General features: G+C 33.1%; 1 protein-coding gene across 2 annotated transcripts in view; it reads right to left on the minus strand.

Annotated features, from left to right (window-relative positions):
* LOC129947600 (cysteinyl leukotriene receptor 1) overlaps positions 1-20352 on the minus strand; it is a 180521-nt gene that overhangs the window by 57301 nt on the left and 102868 nt on the right. For both annotated transcript variants that reach the window (XR_008781736.1, XM_056058230.1), the window contains exon 2: positions 6048-6190. Coding sequence is in view for 1 of the 2 variants with exons in the window: in XM_056058230.1 (XP_055914205.1) it covers positions 6048-6190 (143 nt within the window). In the remaining variant the exon portion in view is untranslated. The remainder of the gene's footprint in view (positions 1-6047; positions 6191-20352) is intronic.

The raw sequence follows: 20352 nt of genomic DNA on the forward strand, positions 1-20352 counted from the left end.
AAATATAAGGTACTTGAAGCAGTTGCAGAAAGTATCCTTTTGTATGGCTCGCAAGTATGGGGATGCAAAAAGTCTCACACGGTGGAGAAACTCTTAACACATTATGTGAAGAGAATATTTCGTCTACCAAAAAATACGCCAAATGATTATGCTGGAAACCGGACTATCATCTCTATTTTTAGAAAACCCTAAAGATGCATGCGGATTATCTCCTGCACGTGTTTAGTATGAACGAATACCGACTTGTTAGAAAACTAGTAGTAAAAGCTGAAGAAGACCAAAATCACTGGTACAGTGAGTGGTTGAGTCTCGCAAAAGGATGGAGCTTAAATTTTAATTTAAATGTGAAAGATGTATCGCATAGTAAAGCTCTTATGTACAAGGTTATAGCAGCGGTTGATGAGAAGTTTATGGAGCAGAATATGCAGCTAAAGCAGTTGGGTCCTTGTTCAGAACAACTTACAGTAGGGTCAACCATAATCTCGCAGGAAGAAACTACTTCCATGATGCAAATAATGTAAACGTCATTGCTACAATGGTCAAGTTAAAAAGCGAACTACTCAACCTGAACTTTATACCGCACAGATCCGATTTACTACTGGAGTGTACTATTTTCAAATTAGCAGAAAGAGTGAACGTCATACATTTCGTCGGAACGTGTCCAACTTTAAGGGAAACTAAAAGAAATATTCTTGGAAGTGACTTTTTATCAGAGGAAAGTTATTAGTATGCTGAATGAGATGGATGTCTCCAAGCTGTATAACTATTGCGAAATTTCGTTACGATATAGATCAAAAATTGTGAATGAAGACTTCTGACGCTTTAAATTGGCGAAAAATGCCATGCTATTATGATTTTTGTAATAAAATATTTATGTACTAATTGTAAAATTAATCAATAAAATTAAATCAATAAAAATCAATTATCTAGCTATCTATACTACACTACATTTTCAAAAATAGAAGTTATAAATTTGTTTCTTTATAACAAGAAGTTTTAACTTTACTCCAAAAGCCTTTATCCAAGCGATTAAATTCAAAATGTGTTTTATAACCCATCAAGTTGATTTTCATTTTCTATGAAAAAAAAACCTTAGTTCCATAGATATTAGGAGAAAGACATTAAGTCTGGTTTTGTTGTGTTATTTAAAACCTTAAGAACAAATATTGGACTAAAGAAGAATTTTGTAGTACTTGGCATATTGGTTAGTGCGTAGGACTATCTTTGTACTGCAGACATTTTTGTTCGCTATTTTCCAAGAGTAATTTTTGTAATACAAAGTGCTTTATTAAATAAGTCGCTCGGATTCGTTATAAAGACTGTCAGTCTACTCCAACCCTAACATGACATGCACAAGTTTGGGCCACACACTTAACATTTAATAGAGTTACAATATTCTATAAAGAAGGCTGACAAAATTAAAATATCGTCATGTGAATATTAACCTTAAATTTACATATCTACTCGTAAGAGCTAAAATACAATAGTTTGGTTTAGAAATAATAGAAATTGTTTTGAAACGTATGTTTTTCCAAAAATAATGTATTCTGTTCTTGTTGCCTTTTCTATAAATGCGAAGAATGCTACAAAAACACAGAAAGGAGAAACCTTGTCAGAAAAAGTTGATATTTTTCACAGGAAAATAAAACCGAATTTTCTGTTTTTTGTTTTGGCGTATTTTCTTCTAACGCAATATTTGGGAGTGCAATGTTACTATCATTTTCAGTCTAATAGCACGTTGATTGGAGCTGACATTAGAAGACACATTTTGTTAATTACTGTTTTATGCCTTTTGCAAAATTTGTTGATCAAATAGGAGTAAAAAAATCACTCTTAAACAAGTTTTGCAAGAGCAAAATTCATGGAATCGGATTAAAACATCCAATATAGAAGAAATTAATTATTCTCAAACGTTTTTGAAAGCCAACTGTTAGCAAGAAGTATTGTGGTTCAGAAATAAGTGGTACCTATAAAGTGATAACTTATCATTTGTTGTTTTGTTTTTGCTTTAATAAAAAATATAAAAATTGACTGATAACATGTTTCAGTTATACGGAAATTTCAATTTCAAGCGGGGTTCATTTTGGAGGAGCATTTTATTAGAAATTGTTCAAAAATACTTGGAGATGAAAATAGTGTTTAGTTCTGCAGGTTGTTTCTAAATCGGGTATGTATAATATTTGTTGAAGGTTCTGCCGTCTGCACACAAAATCAATTCAAGTAATTCAACCAAATAATAAAGCCTGGCTCGCAGGAAAAACAAAGGGACTATCTTTTCACGGTATATAGGTACGTGCACAATGTTTGTATAAGAAACCAGCTGCATTTTTTTTTAAATGAAAATGTGCGAGCTTTAGGAAAATAGGGAAGGATTAGAAAGGAGATATCGATGCACACTGTTCTTGAAGTTTTGAATATCAAAATTATAGGGAAAAAAAGATTAAAAACTGGTTAAAGCATTCCACATTCTGGATGTGCGGTAAAAAAATTAATCTCTATACTTGACAGTATGTTCGAAATTGAGCTGAAGGTAGAAGTACCTAGAAGTACTAGTATCACGGCTGAATTGTTTGAGGGAGGGAATGCAACTGGCTAATTTGACAGAACACTGTTTGTAAAAATATCGGTAGAATAACGAAAGGCACGAAACATTGCGGCGGTGTTCGAGTGACGTAATTGTTTCGGTTTTAGTTCTATCACTTATCATTTTAAAAGCCCTTTTTTAATATGCGAGTTGTATTCAAGTTTTGAACGAATTAAGGCTTTGTAAATTACAGCCAAATCGAAAGGGGTGACAAATTTCTTGCACCGTCGGAGAAATCCTAAGCACCTAGCAGCATTTTTGGCAATATCGAATATGTGATCATTCTATAAGAGGTGATCTGTGATACACATATTGAGTTTTCGAAGCAATAAATTGTACACGGTTTCGATTCCCCATTGCACAATGCTGTCGAGATGAAGTTCCACATCCGAATTACAAGGATGAGAATCTAGGAACGAACATGAAAAGCTGAGGGTATTGTCATCAGCGAAATAGTTTCATGGATTAGAAGTGGCAGACAAGGGATCATTTATGAAAATGAGGATGAGAGTCGGAAACAAAACGGAGCCCCCAGCATTTATTTTATGAATTTCAGACTTAAAACCATCCAATATAACTTGTATTGAACAGTTAAAAAGGTGATTTCTAATCCATTGAAGGAATGATTCTTCAATACCAAAAGCAAGCATTTTACCAAACTCTATCAAATGCTTTTGAAATATCAAGTGCTAGAATCTCACTTTCTCCAAACAGTACGAGTATGTTAAAATTTATTCCACTGTTCGGTGAGATAAACTATGAGTGGGCCTAATGCTACGAAAGCCATACTGCCTGTCATTAAGAAGCTTCCGTTCTTCGAGATATTTCTTAAGCTGATAATTAATCAGCGTTTCCATGACCTTGGAATGAAGGGACTTGAGTGCTATTGGACGATAGTTAGAGGAGAAGGACGATTCGGCTTTTTAGGGACATGTTGTACAAATGCTGTTTTTCATCCACTCGGAAAGAGACCTGTAAAGCTTAAGCAGTGGTTTTGCCAGGGTTGAAGAACAACTCTTTAGAACAATAGGGGGAATTCTATCCGGCCCAGCTGATTTGTGTGTGTCAAGGTCTTTCAGTACTCTTGCAACTGCACGAGTGTGAAAGAAGATTTGTCCCATAAAATCGAACAGGAGGACTCAAGACACTCTCTGGTGACATCGAATTAACAGCAAACTGTGCTGAAAGCAAATTGGCTTTATGAACGAGCGTGAACGAAGCTTCGATTAAAAGAAGTCTTTTGAGGAAAACCAATGTGATTCAAATTTAGACGAATAGTTAAGTTTTTAATTACCTAGCCTTTTTAAATTTAAGAGTTCACTCACATGTTTTTATTTTCGATGCAAATGTTGGCTTTTTATCTCATTCGTGTTATATCTAAATCGTTCGTGTTATATCTTAAGAAACTCTTCTGTTTAAATCATGACAGTAAACTTTTTTTGAAATGAATTAGAAATTAGTTAAAAGTTATAAAAGGTTTAAAAGTCATTAATGTTTAGTTTATGGCTAATTTTAAAAAAGATTGCACATTTAAGATTGCAAATTCAATCATTCAAGCAAATGAATTCGATAACAACAGTTCCTTGTATGATTTAAATGTGAATTTTGAACAGTTATTTGTACCGAGAGTCAATTTTCATTCTACTGTGTATGCAAGCAAAATATATCTACAGTAATTAATGCTTTATCCTTTCTTTGCTTAATATACCACTACCTTGCAATTGTATAAACCATTATCGTTAATTACGTACAAATAGTATACCTTCGGCGATACTGGGAATAGTTTTCGAATTGTTTTGATATTTGAATTTTTGTGCAAAGTCACTGCAAATGAATTGCTTTTGAAATTGCGTTCTAGGAATTCCGTGGCCAATGGATGCATGTCTAAGATATTTGAGTGGGACCAATTGCATTGTATGACAAGGAAAATCATTTGTGGAATGAACGAGCCACACAAATGTTTAGGTTTGCCAAAATGATTTGCTTTAAAAAAATAAGTTTTCTTCCGCTTAGTGCCTCTTATTTTTAAGGTTTCAAAGGCTTACCTAAAACCTCAAATCTATTTGAAAAATGTTCACGGTCATGATATTTGTGTTTTTCTTCTCATTATTTAGTAAAACAAATTTAAAAAGTTAAAACAGCCAATTTTGTATTCCTCTTGTGGGACAATTCAAGTTAAATATTTGCACATCCGAGTCATGTCCACCAGCAACCTGGATTTGGGATGCTTACTACCAAGTACAGACATTTTTTCACAAAGAATTCAAAGGTTGAATACATACTTCACCTTTTCTTCTGTTCTTCCTTCTGCTTCTGATACCAAAATATTTTGAAAATCCAAAGTAATGTATGAACACACACTACGATGTATATACATATTTATATTATAAGTCTTCATAAAATATGATTTTTTAAGGTATTCGGTGAATGATCAAAAATGTATGTGAGTTCTTAACAGCACCAGGGAACATTTTTGATATTGCTCTTATGTGCTAGGGACTTATTAAAAAAGTCTTAATCTCAATATGTATTTCTCAAAACACGTAGGTAGTTATTAAAATTACATTTGGCTAGGATCCTTTAACCTATATATAACATAGGGTGCTTTCATAAATGCATGGTTGCTTTGTTTACATGCGATCAATTGCCAATCAGACTAACGTCACACAAAATACTTGCGCAAGTGTTTTAAGCTGCATTTATGAACATTTTCTTATGATTTGCGTCATATGTCAAAAGACTGTCAGAATTTGAAGTTTTACTTACTTCAAGTTTTGAAATTTGATAAATAATGGACAACAAAAAGTTTTTTCAATAATAATAAGTGAATATTGTGAAAATCGGATTAGTCGAAACCATGGCATTGATTTTCTCAGAAAATGGAATCTTAAGAGACATCAATTAATCGAAAGATTCCGGGCTTAAAGGAAAACTTTCATCGGTTGACAGTGTTCCATAGCACATTTTTCTTTTTTTTCCCATCGGCAAACTCCTTTTCCATTTGTAGCCTCGTTTCCAACATAAGTTGAATATATTTATGTTGCCACACTTTATCATCCATCCTTTAATAAAATTCAATTTTCAGAACAATCTTTTAATTTTTAGCAAACATTTACCTTTATTGAGCCAGAACAAGTTTGTGATGCCGTTTACTGTTTTCAATTGAAATTTGAATTTTCAAGGAAAAGAATTTAACAGTTTCAATAATAAAGGAAAGAAAATCGTGTTTACCATATACCGGTCTCTTTTATTGAGAAAGAAATTCAGATTGCATGTGAGTTTTTGTAGTTGCACATTTGCGCTGCAAATATTTGCTTTTTGCTTTTATGAACATCTGACATTTATCATTTGCATTTATGAAAACTATGCATTCGTCAGACTTTCGCAACCATGCATTTATGAAAGCACCCATAATACATATGCAAGCAAACGTAGCTTATAATTTAAAGTTTTAAATACTTACCGTTTTTGTAATGTCATTGTTCGTCTTACTGTAGCAAATTTCCAGACAGTACATCCAGTAAACGTATTGAGTATCGCAATGGTTGATAAGGGAACAGCAAATACCACAACTGTATCTACGTAGTTTACAGTTGTTCCAAAGTCCTTCAAAAATGAAAAAAAAAACAACTAAGTAAATAATTTAATTTTTGTTTTATAATTTAAAATCAAAGGTAAACAAAGAATTCTTTAAAACCTTTAAGCATTTGACAGTACGACTTCCGTGGCGTGAGTATTTTTGTTCTTTGGATTTGTTACATTTGTATGACTTTTTTATTGATAACCTGAAATTGGCAATTGATATGTATGTTCCTGAAGTTGAAAGAAAAACAAGTTCCAAGCCGCCTTGGTTCAATAAAATGCTTAATAACTTATTCAATAGAAAAAACAAAGCTTATAAACGTTTACGGATAGTAGAAAATAAAGATGGACTACAAAAATATTTATATCCAATTGGAACGTGAATTCAATGTTCTTAACAAATTTCTATTTCAAAATTTTATTTTGTCAATTGAATCTAACCTTAAAAAAAATTGTAAGTCATTCTGGTCCTACATGAAGAGTAAATAAATTCGATTGGTATTCCTAGGTGTATGAATTATCTTGGTTCAACATTTTTTAATTTTTCAAGCATTTGTGATTCCTTCGCACACTATTTCTAATCTAGTTACCCTAATTCGAATGTTAGTTCAGCATGGACAGCCGAATATTTTTCTTTTCAATATAAAACAGATATTGGTTGTTTAGAATTAAATATTTCTGAAATTGAAGATGGTCTCTTGAGTTAAAATGATGACAATAAACCCAATCCAGACGAAATTCCACTTATTGTTCTTAAATAATGTGCTGCTTCTCTAGCATCTAAGCAATAATTTTAAACCCTATTCACAAATCAGGGTCTAAACAGAAAATATCCAACTCCCGTCTGATTTGTAAATTGTCGTGTATTCCAAAACTTTTCCAGAAATTGATATATGAAAAACTAACATTAAATTGATGTAATTTATACCGATTCTTCAAAGGCATTTGACAGAGTAAGTCCTTCTATTTTAATGAAGAAATTAAAAAACTCAGGTTTTCATTCTACGTTTTCAAATGGTTGGAAATTTATCTTAAAGGTCGAGTTCAATTTGTTTGCATTGGCGAAGTTCTCTTAAAACCAATTTTGGTTTAATATAGTGTAACCCAAGGTAGCAATCTTGGACTTAAACAAAGTTTATCATTAGACCGCATGTATCAAAAGTTAATATACATGTTTCTATATGCTATAGCCTCTGAAACAAATCTAATGTGTATGCCATCCACTTTCTCAATTTAAAATTGAAAAGCATTTTTTAGTTGTAAAAAAAACTTATATTAAAATATAATCTTCGAATTTCCTGTATGATTGGGCAAAAAGCTAAGAAATGCGAAACATTTTAAACCCGATTAAGGTTATAAAGTGAGCAATTCGGATTCAAATAATTTCTCTGAGGTTTTTAAGGTTTTTAATTAAGCTCAAGCATCGCAACGCGCACATTTTAAATATTAGACTCGTTCCGAAAATAGTTCTCATACCAGAGACATAAGTTGAGTTTAGAGTAAGCTGTTCTTGTAATAGACTCTCTTGCCTGGGTTATGGATTTTTGATACATTGTTTCATCTATAATAGAAATAAGTTCATACATTTCGATTCTAAGTGCTTCTAAATTATCAATACTAAGTGACAACGGATAATTATATTCTGATGCCAAATCAAACCAATCCTTAAAAGGAGAGTGCCTAACCCGTATAGCTATCAAAATAATCTTTTTCTGAATATTATTATTAGGTTTGCGCATGACTTTAAGAATATAGTCTGCGTAGGCTTTGAGGTTTTTAAGTAAACTGGAGGCAGGCCAGATTGAATATTAATAGCGTAGTTTGGTGTATTAGAAGGGGTCTGAAAATACGTTTGAAAAAGTACCTTTGGACTAATTCGATTACTTCCAATTCCTTGTATCCATAAACTTCATTAGCATATAAGAGATAACTTTTGATAGTTGTCTCAAATACTTTAAATTTAGTCGACGCATCTATAGAGCAACACTGTGGAACTCCCGTTTCAGATTTTAATTGATTTGACAATCTGATATCAATTTTGTACTACTGAACTTGTATTTGATATTAGTTGTTTATAAAATATTCTAATGAACTTTGTAGACATGCCTATATCTGTAACTTTGAGAAGCAGTAACCTTCCGTTTATAGTGTCAAAGGCGGCTTTGAAATCTTCAAAAAATGCATAGAAATTCTGTTTTATCAATAAAGCAAACACTCGTCAAAGTAAAAATTTGGTCTATTGTAGAAAGATTTGCTCAGAACCAAGATCAGAAACAACTTATTTTATTGAGTGAAAATTTTCCGCAGAGAGTTGAGAACAGGGATTCCCCTTTAGTTTTCCGGTTGGTTAGGATCTCCCTTTTTAAAGATCACAGAAATGTATGAAGATCGGAAGCTATTTGAAATTGTCTCATCCATAAACATCTTGTTTATTAAAACTACATTTTTTCTAGAAATTGTAAGCTGGAATACCTATGCCGCCCGGAGCCCTATTATCTTTCATTTTTTTCAAAGCCACTATTAGCTCTAGCATTGAAAATATAGGGATTCTAACTCGGCTGTCTGCTGTGAAAATAGTTTTGAAGTAAGTAGCCTTTGTATCCACATCAATAGCATAGACAGTTGACTTTTTATTTCGGCCAGCTAGAATGCGCACATATGAGCAAAATGATCTAGAAATTTCTTATTTCGAAATATATCTTTTTGGGTTCTTTTTTATGTGTATTAAAATTTACATAGGTAAAAGATTTTTTGAAATTAATTCTCTTATATGGAATAACCAATCATTTTCCAAACTTAAAAACACGTTTCTCCGAAATTACAACAAGTATAATATCTGATTAGACCTCTATAACATTGATTCAATTTCAACAATGAATTCAAAACTATATTCAATACAAAGACTTATGTATTTATTTTAAATCGACATAGATTCCTATGAATTTTTCCAAGAAATTACAATAATTCCAATGTATGTATTCTTAAGCTTTAACAAATTGTCAGTTAAATTTGATCATCAATATTATTACAAACTATTTTGGCTCGGCTTGGCTCGAATAACTCACGACTAAAAACAAAGGGCTTTGTATCCCGGACTTTAACTATACATTTGGGAATGAATATAGGCATATAATTTATCCATGACAACACTAAGCTGATTGCCATTGGAAGTAATAAGGATTACGTGCTATTATAATTAATTGAATCTGAAAGCAATACAACACCATCAGAATTTATTAGCATATAAAAGTCTAAGCATAATGAATGTTTTATTATTCGTATATCAAAGCTGAAAATGAAACGCTTTTCTAAATGAGTCCTATAAACTTTCAACGGCCATCAGGTACTTTATAATTGGCCATTTACATTAGATTGGAACTTTTTGGAGATACTATGCAATGATGGAAATTGTAGAAGTAAAGTCATTTGACTCAAAGTGCGTGCACGTAAATACAACACAGAAAATACAAAGTTAAAATATGTACTCACAGTTATGGGCAAAATAATGGAAGCATTTCTTAATTTTAAGTTTAATTGTTTTTTTTTTTGTCACTTAACAAATCTTGAAACTTTTTAATAAGGAATTTTATGAGCACAAAATTTGAAGCCATTTTAGAACTGCATAAAAGAAACATATCCTTATGAAAATTGCTTAACGTCATGAATAAAAAAAAGAAACCGGAACGGTTTAAATGACTTTAATGCAATTCAGTTTTTGCAAGGTTCTTCGAACAATGCAGGAGGTTAACCTAAATGAACAATCTCCATAGAACGTAGAATTGCAAAACAAACAGATGTACATAAACAATAATGCCTTCAAGCAGTAAAAAAGGTTCGAAATGTTTGTTCATCGACCTGAAGCATTGAATCATAAGGTCATACAAATAGTATTCAACTTTAAAGGTTACAGCAAAATTATTCTCTTGGGTTCAAAAGTCGTATATTTTGGCTAGATTAGATATTAGATAATATTGGTTTTTATTTTGATAACGGTGATTACAAGCTTTTTTTTATAAAAACTTCAAACAAAAAACAAAAAGCTAGGCTTTACTGCCGTCTGACTAGTTGACAAATCATAAAAAAAGAGGCTGGGATGCGACCCACACTGATAACTTCCCATCTCGTCTGTCGATTTGTCTTGCTTAAAAGTTTGTCTATATGTACTCGTATCAATTTTTACCAAATTTGCGTTCTATTTTTTGTAGATTTTATTTTTTATGAAAAAACGGACTGTTGGGTTCTTATATAAAAATTACTGAATATCGAAAACAATATTTTCTGTGAAATAAAATAAGTTTTAAGCCAACATTTTTTATTTTTGAAAAGCTATTTGAGTCGAAAGTAAATTTTTACCAAGTTTTAGTATTGTTTTTTTTTTAGAGTTTTATTTTTTGTAAAAAAAACTATCAATTCGATATTTTTCAAAATTTTATCAGATGTCAAAAACATTATTCTTCGTTGCACAAAATTGTTTTGGAGATGAAATCATGTTTTGGTCAGACATATCTCAATAATATATTTAAAAACATTCATTTATAATTCTATTTTTATAGGGAAGAGCTAGCCTGCAGAATTTATATAATTTTTAACTTCCAAATTGTTAGTATTTCGCTACACAAAAGTATTCCTTTTTATTTCTTTAAGAACTGGACTTTTTCCAAAAAAGTGTAAAACATCTTCCCTAAATTGCACAATGAATAATTGGTAAGTTATCGCTATGAGTTATAAAATTCAGCTGCATAACTAACATACAATGGTATTATCGCCCCTACCATAAGTTGTGATTTAGTTGACACAAGAGCTGTCTGTATATATATGTAGATCCTATGGCGTCATTCAAATATTTCTCTCGATATTTTATGTCCACTGCGGAAATGAGCTGGTACAAAGAAGGTTTTAAATCTTCTTGATTATTACATAAAAGGTCAAGTTCCATTCTACATTCTCTTGCCAAATTTAGCCATTCAGCACACCAACTTGTTTTAGTTCGTATTACTTGAAGCGCTGCTATCTTCGTAAGCCTATTATTGCTCATCTTCATAACTATCAAGATGTAATCGACTTGCATTTTTAGGGTTCGTATAATCATAGGTGATAATCCTGATTCCAACATAATAACATAGTTGGGTGTATTTGATGGCAGTCTAAAAATTCGCTTAATAAAGTATCGGAGCAGTTTTTCAACTGTTGCGTATTGTTTCGTTCCCCAAGTTTGTGCCGCTGCAAATATCTTGAACTTGCTGAGATATGTGCCTAACTTTTGTTAGAAAAACCTCTTTTCCAAGTTGCACTAATTGCACCTTTAGAATTAACTAGTTTTTCTCTTAGATGAATTTCCATGCTCAAACTTTTCGTTGGTTTATCATTAACTGCAATGATTCAGGTGATGCTACCAAAAGAACAAAGTCGTCCGCAAACATCAATTTTCCTTTATTTGCCCGGCGAAGTCTATGCCACTTGATAAGAGGTGTGTAAGATCTTCAATTAACAAGCCGAACAGACTCGGACTCAATGTACAGCCCTGTCTGACTCCCTATTATGTTTTAAACCCTTCTCCATTCCATACCTTAGAAATTGTACCTGAATATACTCGTAGATTCTAAATAACCCTTCCATACTTCCATGATATTCCGTTACTATACAGCTTGTAGATAAGCGCATGTCTGTCCATTATATCAAATGCAGATTTAGAGCCAACAAAAAACATATATAGCTTACTATTGTATCTATTCAGGAATGTTTCTGCGATACTTTTAAGGGTACTTGTGGTCAACCGTCGAATAACCTGTTCTAAAGCCTGCTTGAAACTCCTTTAAAAGCTTGTTGTCTTCTATCTATTTATTGAAACTTCGATCTTCAAGAGATGTAAAATCATAAGTTTCACCAGCCAGCTGTTTGAGCATCTACAAACCATCTTCTGCATCCGATATTAATTTTCCATTTCTATCGAAATACAATTTTTTTCGCAAATTAAAAGCATTTCTTCTCCCATTTGACTTTTGATACTCTGATTTCGAGAACTTATGTGTGACCTTAACTTGTTTGAACGATTTTTTCCCTCTCTTGTTGCTGCCGGATAATCCTTATGATTTGTGATACCAGTGTTTTTTAATTTGGATTTTGAACGAAGTACCTGGAATACATCTTCTCTGTTGGACATTTCAACTAAGACATTTGCGATTTTTCTTCCCGTTCTTATGTGGCGGGCAGTAGTTATTTTAGATGTATTAGATGTCTGCAAGAGATCTAGACAAATTGAATTAGCTTTCTCCAACGCATCCTGGGTATTAGTCGTGCGTCGGAGGTTGCAGGTGCACTATGAAATTCCTCTCATTTGCCTTATTTTCAAGTAATTCTACCTGTTTCTCAAGAAAAACACATCTGGACTCCATTTTGATCAGTTAAGTCGCCAATTCTGTACTGCTTTGTTTAAGAGTAACAATCTCTTGACTGATTCCTTCAATATCAGATTTGGTTCCAACGTCTTTTAGCCTGACATCCAAGTTGTGTCTTTATTTTTTGGACCAGAGTTGCAAACTCCATATTTTGACTATAAAAATAAGTCCCTAAGTTGGAGTTTTCAGCAAGATAACGATTTCAAGAATAGCGTAATGTTTACGAAGCTTTGATTTTAAATAAAGACAATTTATGATTCTGAGTGGTGTTTTCAATAAGATGATTTAAAATAGAACGCATTAGCCTTCTTACAACACGAGTTTTTGATGCACTTTCACTGAAATGTGGTACTCAACTAGATTTAATTGAATTGAATAAGTTTTTTTAAAATAACATAACATAAAAGTAATTTAAAATTTGATTTCAAAATGTATTGTTTTTTTTTAACCTAAAAAAAAATATTTATATTATTTGGCAAGCCTTATAAAAAGCCTCCAGAAAACTAAAATTTAAATTCGTTGTCCTACACAATTGCTAAGGACAAAAATTAAGATTTGTTCCTATTATTTTAGCCATAGCTGTTCATATGTGCGGTTGATGTAAAGGTTAAGTAAATTATACACATACGCGTATTTAGTCAAATGAATGTTATGAATTTGAGATTTTAATTAAATTTGTTATTTTGACGTAGGGAGTAAGAAACAAATGAGTCTGAGTTTCTTGGTTGTGTCGGTACATTTCGTATTTGCAGCTGTACCTTACCTTACATTATGTGTCCCAGGTTTGTTGATTTATGAAAAATTTTCCAAATTTTTCTGAGTTGGTAAAATGTTTTTTAGATTTAGGAGACAATTTTAAGAGAATGGGTTGTCGTTGTACATAGGTTCATATACAGAAATCTAACCTCAAGCAATTTAAATTAATATTTTTTTCTACACAACATACCCTTTAGATACTACGTACACACGTACATATTAATACTTTATGTTTACCTACATATAGACGTGATACAATAACACCGACTTCTTATTAAAAGCAAATATTAAATCCCATTAAGGATTTTTTTTCTATAAAGCTCTTGGCACTTTGTTAAACATGGGAAACCATTTATTTCTTTTAACCTTTTCAATAATAATTAGGTAAGGGCACACACGGGCGGAGTAAATAAGTTGTTACTCAAGATCTGTTATTATTAATTTATTAAATTCAAATTATTTAAATTTCAAACTATTTGAATATTATATCTTTTATGTATGTTTATATTTGTATATGTCACTCACTTCCTGGTTTTATGTTGGTAACCCTTACATTTGACACATGTCAAACTCAGTTTGGTATTTGTGCTAGATCGCTTTCAATGAAACAAAGCTTTAAAGTTATTGTCGTAAAATTTTTAACATCCTATTGTGGAGGGGTTAATTAGCTAGTTAGAAATTTGTTAAATAATTGGCAACTTACTAGCGAATCTAAAATTTTAAACCTTTGTTTACATTTTGGTTACTAGTCAATTTGCTAGCTCCTTTTTATTAAAAAAGTCAGTTCAAGAAATTAAACAAATCAAACAAACCTAAATGAACCTTTTAATTGGAATTACCAACTGTAAATTGGAAAATTCCACCCACTGCACTTATAAGATTAATTGTTCGGATGTCATATGGATTTAGCAAATTACTAAAAGTTAAAGTAGACATTCCGTGATCTTAAGTTTTCAAAATGTTAAAATCGTTTTAAATAACATTTTTTTCACTGCCTCTTGCGAGGAATTGACAAACTCTCCAAGAATAATTCTTGTCATGAGAAATGCTTTCTTAAATTCACATTCGGCAAAAAAAACTGTAGGTCCCCTTAACCCTTTGAGTTGTAAGTCACTAGAAATTCTCCACGGTCTGTTGCAATACCTAATTTATTTATTTATTTTAAATTGCTTAATATGGATTTTACCATTTACTAAATCGTCTGCAGACAGGTATATTCTCACTGCTGTATCTCAAAAACAGCAAAAACTATCGAGTGAAACTCTAAATATGATAGCACTTCGTGATAGTATTAGAAAAAAGACTAATCTAAATGCCCAAGAAAAACAAGATTTGAAAAATATAAGGAAGAACATCAAAAAACGTTGTCAAGAAGACATCCAAAAATTCAATGACAACCTCTTAAAGACAGTAATCGAAGAAACGAGATCAATAAAAAAGGCAAAGTGTGCAATCCAAGATTATAAAGAGTGGATAACAGCAATGGCGGATAATAATAAAAGAATTCACGAAAGGAAGAATATTAACCAAATAGCTACAAACTTCTACATTGATCTATACAAAACACGCATAGCAGACACTGATGATATATTTCTAGAGCGACAAAACCAGGAAGAAGATTTTCCACTATTTCTTAAAAGTGAAATAGAGCGAGCAATAAATAGTTTAAAGAATGAAAAAAGCAAAGGAAACGATGGGATATTAGCCGAATACCTAAAGTTCGGCAACTTTTCACTGGCCAACTGGTTGACTACTATTTTCAATCAGGTTTTGGTCACCGAGGAAGTCCCAGAACAATGGACGAAATCGGAAATAATTCTCATACATAAAAAAGGGAACAGGGACGATATCAACAATTATCGCCCGATAAGCATAATATCATCGATATACAAGGTTTTTGCGAAGTGTTTATTTGAGAGAATGAAAACCACTCTTAATTTAAATCAACCTTTTGAACAAGCCGGTTTTAGATCAGGTTTTTCAACAATAGACCATCTACAAACCGTTAATCAAATAATAGAAAAATGCAAAGAGTATAACATCACAATATACTTTGCCTTCATCGATTTTGCAAAAGCGTTTGACACAGTAGAGCAAAGATTTATTTGGAAGGCGCTTCTCTATCAAGGTGTAGACGAAAAAATAATTCGAATCCTAAAGAAAATGTATGACAGGAGCACATCCCACATAAAAACGGAATGCATCGGATCAGATTTTAAAATATCGCGAGGTGTTAGGCAAGGAGATCCAATTTCACCAGCACTCTTTTCCGCAGCCTTAGAAGGAGTATTTAGTAAGCTAGACTGGGAAGACAAAGGATTGAAGATAAATGGCAAATGTCTCTCAAACCTCCGATTTGCCGATGACATTATAATTATCGAAAACAGCAGTGAAGAACTTCAAACGATGCTAAACGAACTATGCTCGGAATGCGAAAATATTGGGTTGTCAACAAATCAACAGAAAACTAAAATTATGACAAATGGTGCTTATGATCCAGTTAGTTGTAATAACAATATACTAGAATACGTTGAAGACTACACTTACCTTGGTCAGATTATCTCATTCAAAGATAAAGAAAAAAAGGATATAGAGCAGCGAATGACGAACGCTTGGAGGCAGTTCTGGAACGTTAAGCATCTTCTTACATTGAATATTTCTAATAAAACAAGGAAATATGTGTTTGACTCAACAGTTCTTCCAGTCCTCACCTATGGGTGCCAAACTTGGCAAGTCACGAAAAACACTGAAATGAAACTCCAATCATGTCAGAGAGCAATGGAGAGAGCTATTTTGAGCGTTCATATTGCCCAGCAAATTAACCATCAGAATATAAGAAGTCAAACTAATTTTGAAGACGTTAGACACAGGCTTAAGAAACTCAAATGGGAATGGGCAGGACATGTAATACGTACACCTGATAATCGATGGACAAAATTAGTGACCGAATGGATACCCTTAGAAAGCAAAAGAAGCGTAGGTGGACAACATAAACGCTGGAAGGATGACATCCGAAAAATATGCCCACTTTATTGGAGAGAAGCACTAGATAGAAGAAGATGGAGAAGTCTGGGGGAGGCTTATGTTCAGATAACCTAAAATTATACCTCTCTTTTCAAATTATGTATATATTTAAATTAGTTTTAAACCTTCATTGAATTATTTCTTTCTTGTAATTTAATTAATTTTACGTACACATACTTGTTTAAATGTAATGTAAATATATTCAATCAAATGGTAATTATAAAATTATTGTAAATTTTAAAGTATTAATGAGTGAATAAAGCTTGGAATAATAATAATAATAATAAATCGTTTCAAATTTTGCGCCATTGAAACTTATTTTAAAATTTAATTTATTGGCGATTATAGAGATCATGACTGAGGCAACAAATCACCTAAAATGACCAATTATTGGCTTTTTGCGTGAGAAGTTTCCTGGTCGCGTAAATTTGACGAAAACAATTGGTCACCAAAATTATGCGATAAGAAAATTTTTGTTTAGGTCCTGTTAAGTCCATTGACAACCCTTTAAGGGACATAGGGTCCCAATGCATTGCTTGGCCTGCAATGCAGTCGTTACCTTTTCAAAGCGTTTGTCCAATCCTTTTCCACTTATGCCTTAGTATAATAGAGTTTATAGGTTCCTAACCTGTCCTTCTATGGAGGATCTCATATAGGGTTTGATCAGAAAATTCTTAGAATATTGCGAAGACAACTATTCGCGAAGGTTTGCAACTTTCTTGTATTGGCTAAAGTAACCTTCCAGGTGCTGCTACCATAAAGAAGCACATATTCGACATTTGTGGAAACAGTCGTAGCTTTGTTCTTAAGCTGATTAAGTTATTCCTTCAATTTTTTGACAGCATACCGAACGTCGATTTTGCTTTGCAGATGCGGCAGATGACGTCATGTTCGGTTACGCCTTCGATGGAGACAATACTTCCAAGGTAATAAAAGCTTTCCCCTTTTTCACCGGTTACAAGGAAATATTCTTTTGAGAGGATGTTGAGGTTCCGAGGCTGGTCATTTTTGTTTTGCCAAAATTAATTTTCAGCCCCAAGACTTCTACTGCTCTCTCACACTTGTTGTAATTTGATGGAGATCCATGATCCTATGAGAGAGTAAGCAACCATCGTCCGCGTAATCCAAGTGCTTTAAATAGGATGTCAAAGCCCATTGGATCCCTCCAGTACCTGACAAAGCTGCGCGCAGTACATCACTTATCCCTAACAAAAAAGATATTGGCTATAGAATACAACCCTGTCTGACTCCGCTACGGATTTCAAAATCATCTGACAACCTACCATCGTTCAGAAAGTGACACTTTGATCCATCATATGTTGCTTTAATAATAACAATTAGTTCTTCTGGGATGCCTCTTCTCCGTAAAGCTAACCAGATGTACTCCCTCTTAACGCTTTCAAAGGCTTTCTCGAAGTCGATGAACAGCAGGTGTAGTGGTGCTTGATATTCAACGTACAGTTCAATAATGATCCGCAGGGTGTTGATCAATACGAGAATGCAGCGTGGAATCCTGCTGGTTTGGCATCGAGTCTTTGATGCGTTCCAGAATGACGGCAGGTAAAACGCAAATTGACCGGGAAGCTTTCGGTAGACCAGGCTTCTTTTATGAGCGGGTGAAGCGGTTCGTGTGATGATGATGGTGCTTTTTGTAATAGCTCTACGGGAATTCCTACCGCTTTGTTGTTCTTAAGTGCTTTGATTGCGGCAACGATCACATCATGTCGCACCTATTTTCAGCATCATCTGCTTCTTGCGCCAATGCGTTGATGTAGTTACGCTTGTCGCGGTGCACACTGCGGTGAACCTCTCTCTTTTTTATGTGGCACGAGGACTTCAGCTCGTTTCTTTCTTCCTCTTGTGCAGCAGTTATTCGAGCCCTTATAAATGTTTACGTTCGTTGATCTTTGACCGATATTCTTCTGAAAGCCAGGTGTTGTTGATTCCTTCTTTTTGACCGACTATTCTGATAATGAAAATATTCCACCATTCCAATGGTGTCCGATGTCGTCATGTACTGTGCTGCTGATTGTTCTCATTTCGTGAGACAGGTGGTCTCTGAATTATTGAATATCCTGGATCCTTTAGTCCAGCTATGTTGAATATGGGGACTCGTGTTATTCCGTTGGGTCTTTGAACTGTTGCTGTACGCAATCTTAGGGCAGCTATCATTAAGTGGTGGTCTCGGGCAAGTAACATGTAGGCACCTCTTCTGTTTCGGACATCCTGAGACTGCTTCTTAAGCATCGACTAACCACGAAGTGGTCAATTTGGTTATAAAACGCTTGCTTGTCCATCGACATCCAACTAATTTTATAACACAGTTTATGTTCAAACATTGTGCCCCCAATAACAAGGCTATCGGTGTTGTAGAAGTCAATAAACCTCTCACGATTGTTATTACAATTGCCGACTCCGTTAATACGTTTGGTGAAAGGCTACAAATAATGTCACCGAAACCTAATTCTTTTGAAAATTTTCTCAAGAATAAAAACAAAATGCGTGAAAGAAAAATATAAAAAAAGGAAAAAAGCCAAGTTTCAATGGTCATTCCTGAAAATTATTGAGATCTAAAAAAACCTTTTGTTTTCAGTTCTAAGTTTAAGAAAAAGTAGGCGATTGAATTGAAATCGCGAAACAACATCAATTTGTTTGTTAAAATTATTTTCTAGTTCAAATCGACGAATAGTTATTTGAAATTTGAAACAAGGCAATTAATGCAATTTCTAAGGAAAACGATGAAATGAGAACAAAATCAATAAATTCCTTTTAGAAGATACAATGAACCAAACAGTAATAATCTAGCTATGCCAGTTTACGAGGGCTTTCTATACGCTTTAAGTGCATAGTTTAGGCAATGTCTAGCCTTGCAATTTTGAACTCGACTTATAGTGAGTGTATTACAACTTTATTGAATGCATTAAGCCCATTTGAACTGGCCAAACTGGCTGTACCATTTGAGTATACGTCGGAATAACTATTTGTGCTTAGAAAGGCAAGGGATTACCATTATGGCAACAGTTGAAGTCATGATTTAAGAAGCACGCCCCATAGGGGATGGGGTGGGGTTTTTTTTTTAGTTGCATTCCCAATTTTTGTTAATGAATTTTCACTTGAGTCAAAATTTGACTATTTCTTAACCAAGACCACATTTCTTGGTTGTAATTTCACTTGTGGAAAGCAAATCTGTAGAATGTGGCCACAACAGCAGCGAATCGAAAACTCGTGTACAGCAGAGACTTTCAATCAGGATAATTAAAGAATTTAAGCTTAGTAACGGGTGTTTTTGTAACGTGTGGTTTTTAGGAAGAAACAAAACATTTTAGAAATTACTTCTAGTTTTCTTGCCATCTTTGTCATCTGAGGCTTCAAATGAAACTTCGATTCACTTCTTTAAAACAAATTTAATCATCCTTTTGCGGAATGAAGTCTGTGTGGATAAAGTATCAATTTTGAACACAGAATCAAATCTCGAAATCCTCTTAATTATAATGATCTGATGTTTATGTGTTATTTTCTTTTACTTAAATTAGCTGAGCTCATTGCCTAATTTCTAACAAACATCTAAAATTCTATGAATATGTTGTTTTCAAATAATCCTGATTCCTGATTTGAATTAACAAGGAAACTATTTTGCGTGAATTGCCAATTTGAGAGTTCTATATGAAGATTAATGGTTTTTCCTTGTAATACATATGTGTGAAGGTTTTTGTATTTTTGTATTAAAAATACTCTAAATTGCCTTCCAGGGAATATAGCCTTGAAACAAATTGATTTACAACATTCCTAGTTTTGATTGAATTTTCCCAATAATTATAGTGTTAAGGTTGATTATAAATGTAGTATGTAGTTAGGTTTGTATTACAACTTAGAATTCTAAAAACTAGAACCTATTTTTGTTTAAATAATTTATTTTTATAAACAATTGCCAAGTTTGTCACTTAATACATAACGTCTTATAAACAAAACATTGAACGGCTGCGTATCTCAGAGTATTTCAATTGGAAGATT

This window comes from Eupeodes corollae, chromosome 2 (genome assembly GCF_945859685.1).
Source record: "Eupeodes corollae chromosome 2, idEupCoro1.1, whole genome shotgun sequence".
NCBI classification, from domain to species: domain Eukaryota; kingdom Metazoa; phylum Arthropoda; class Insecta; order Diptera; family Syrphidae; genus Eupeodes; species Eupeodes corollae.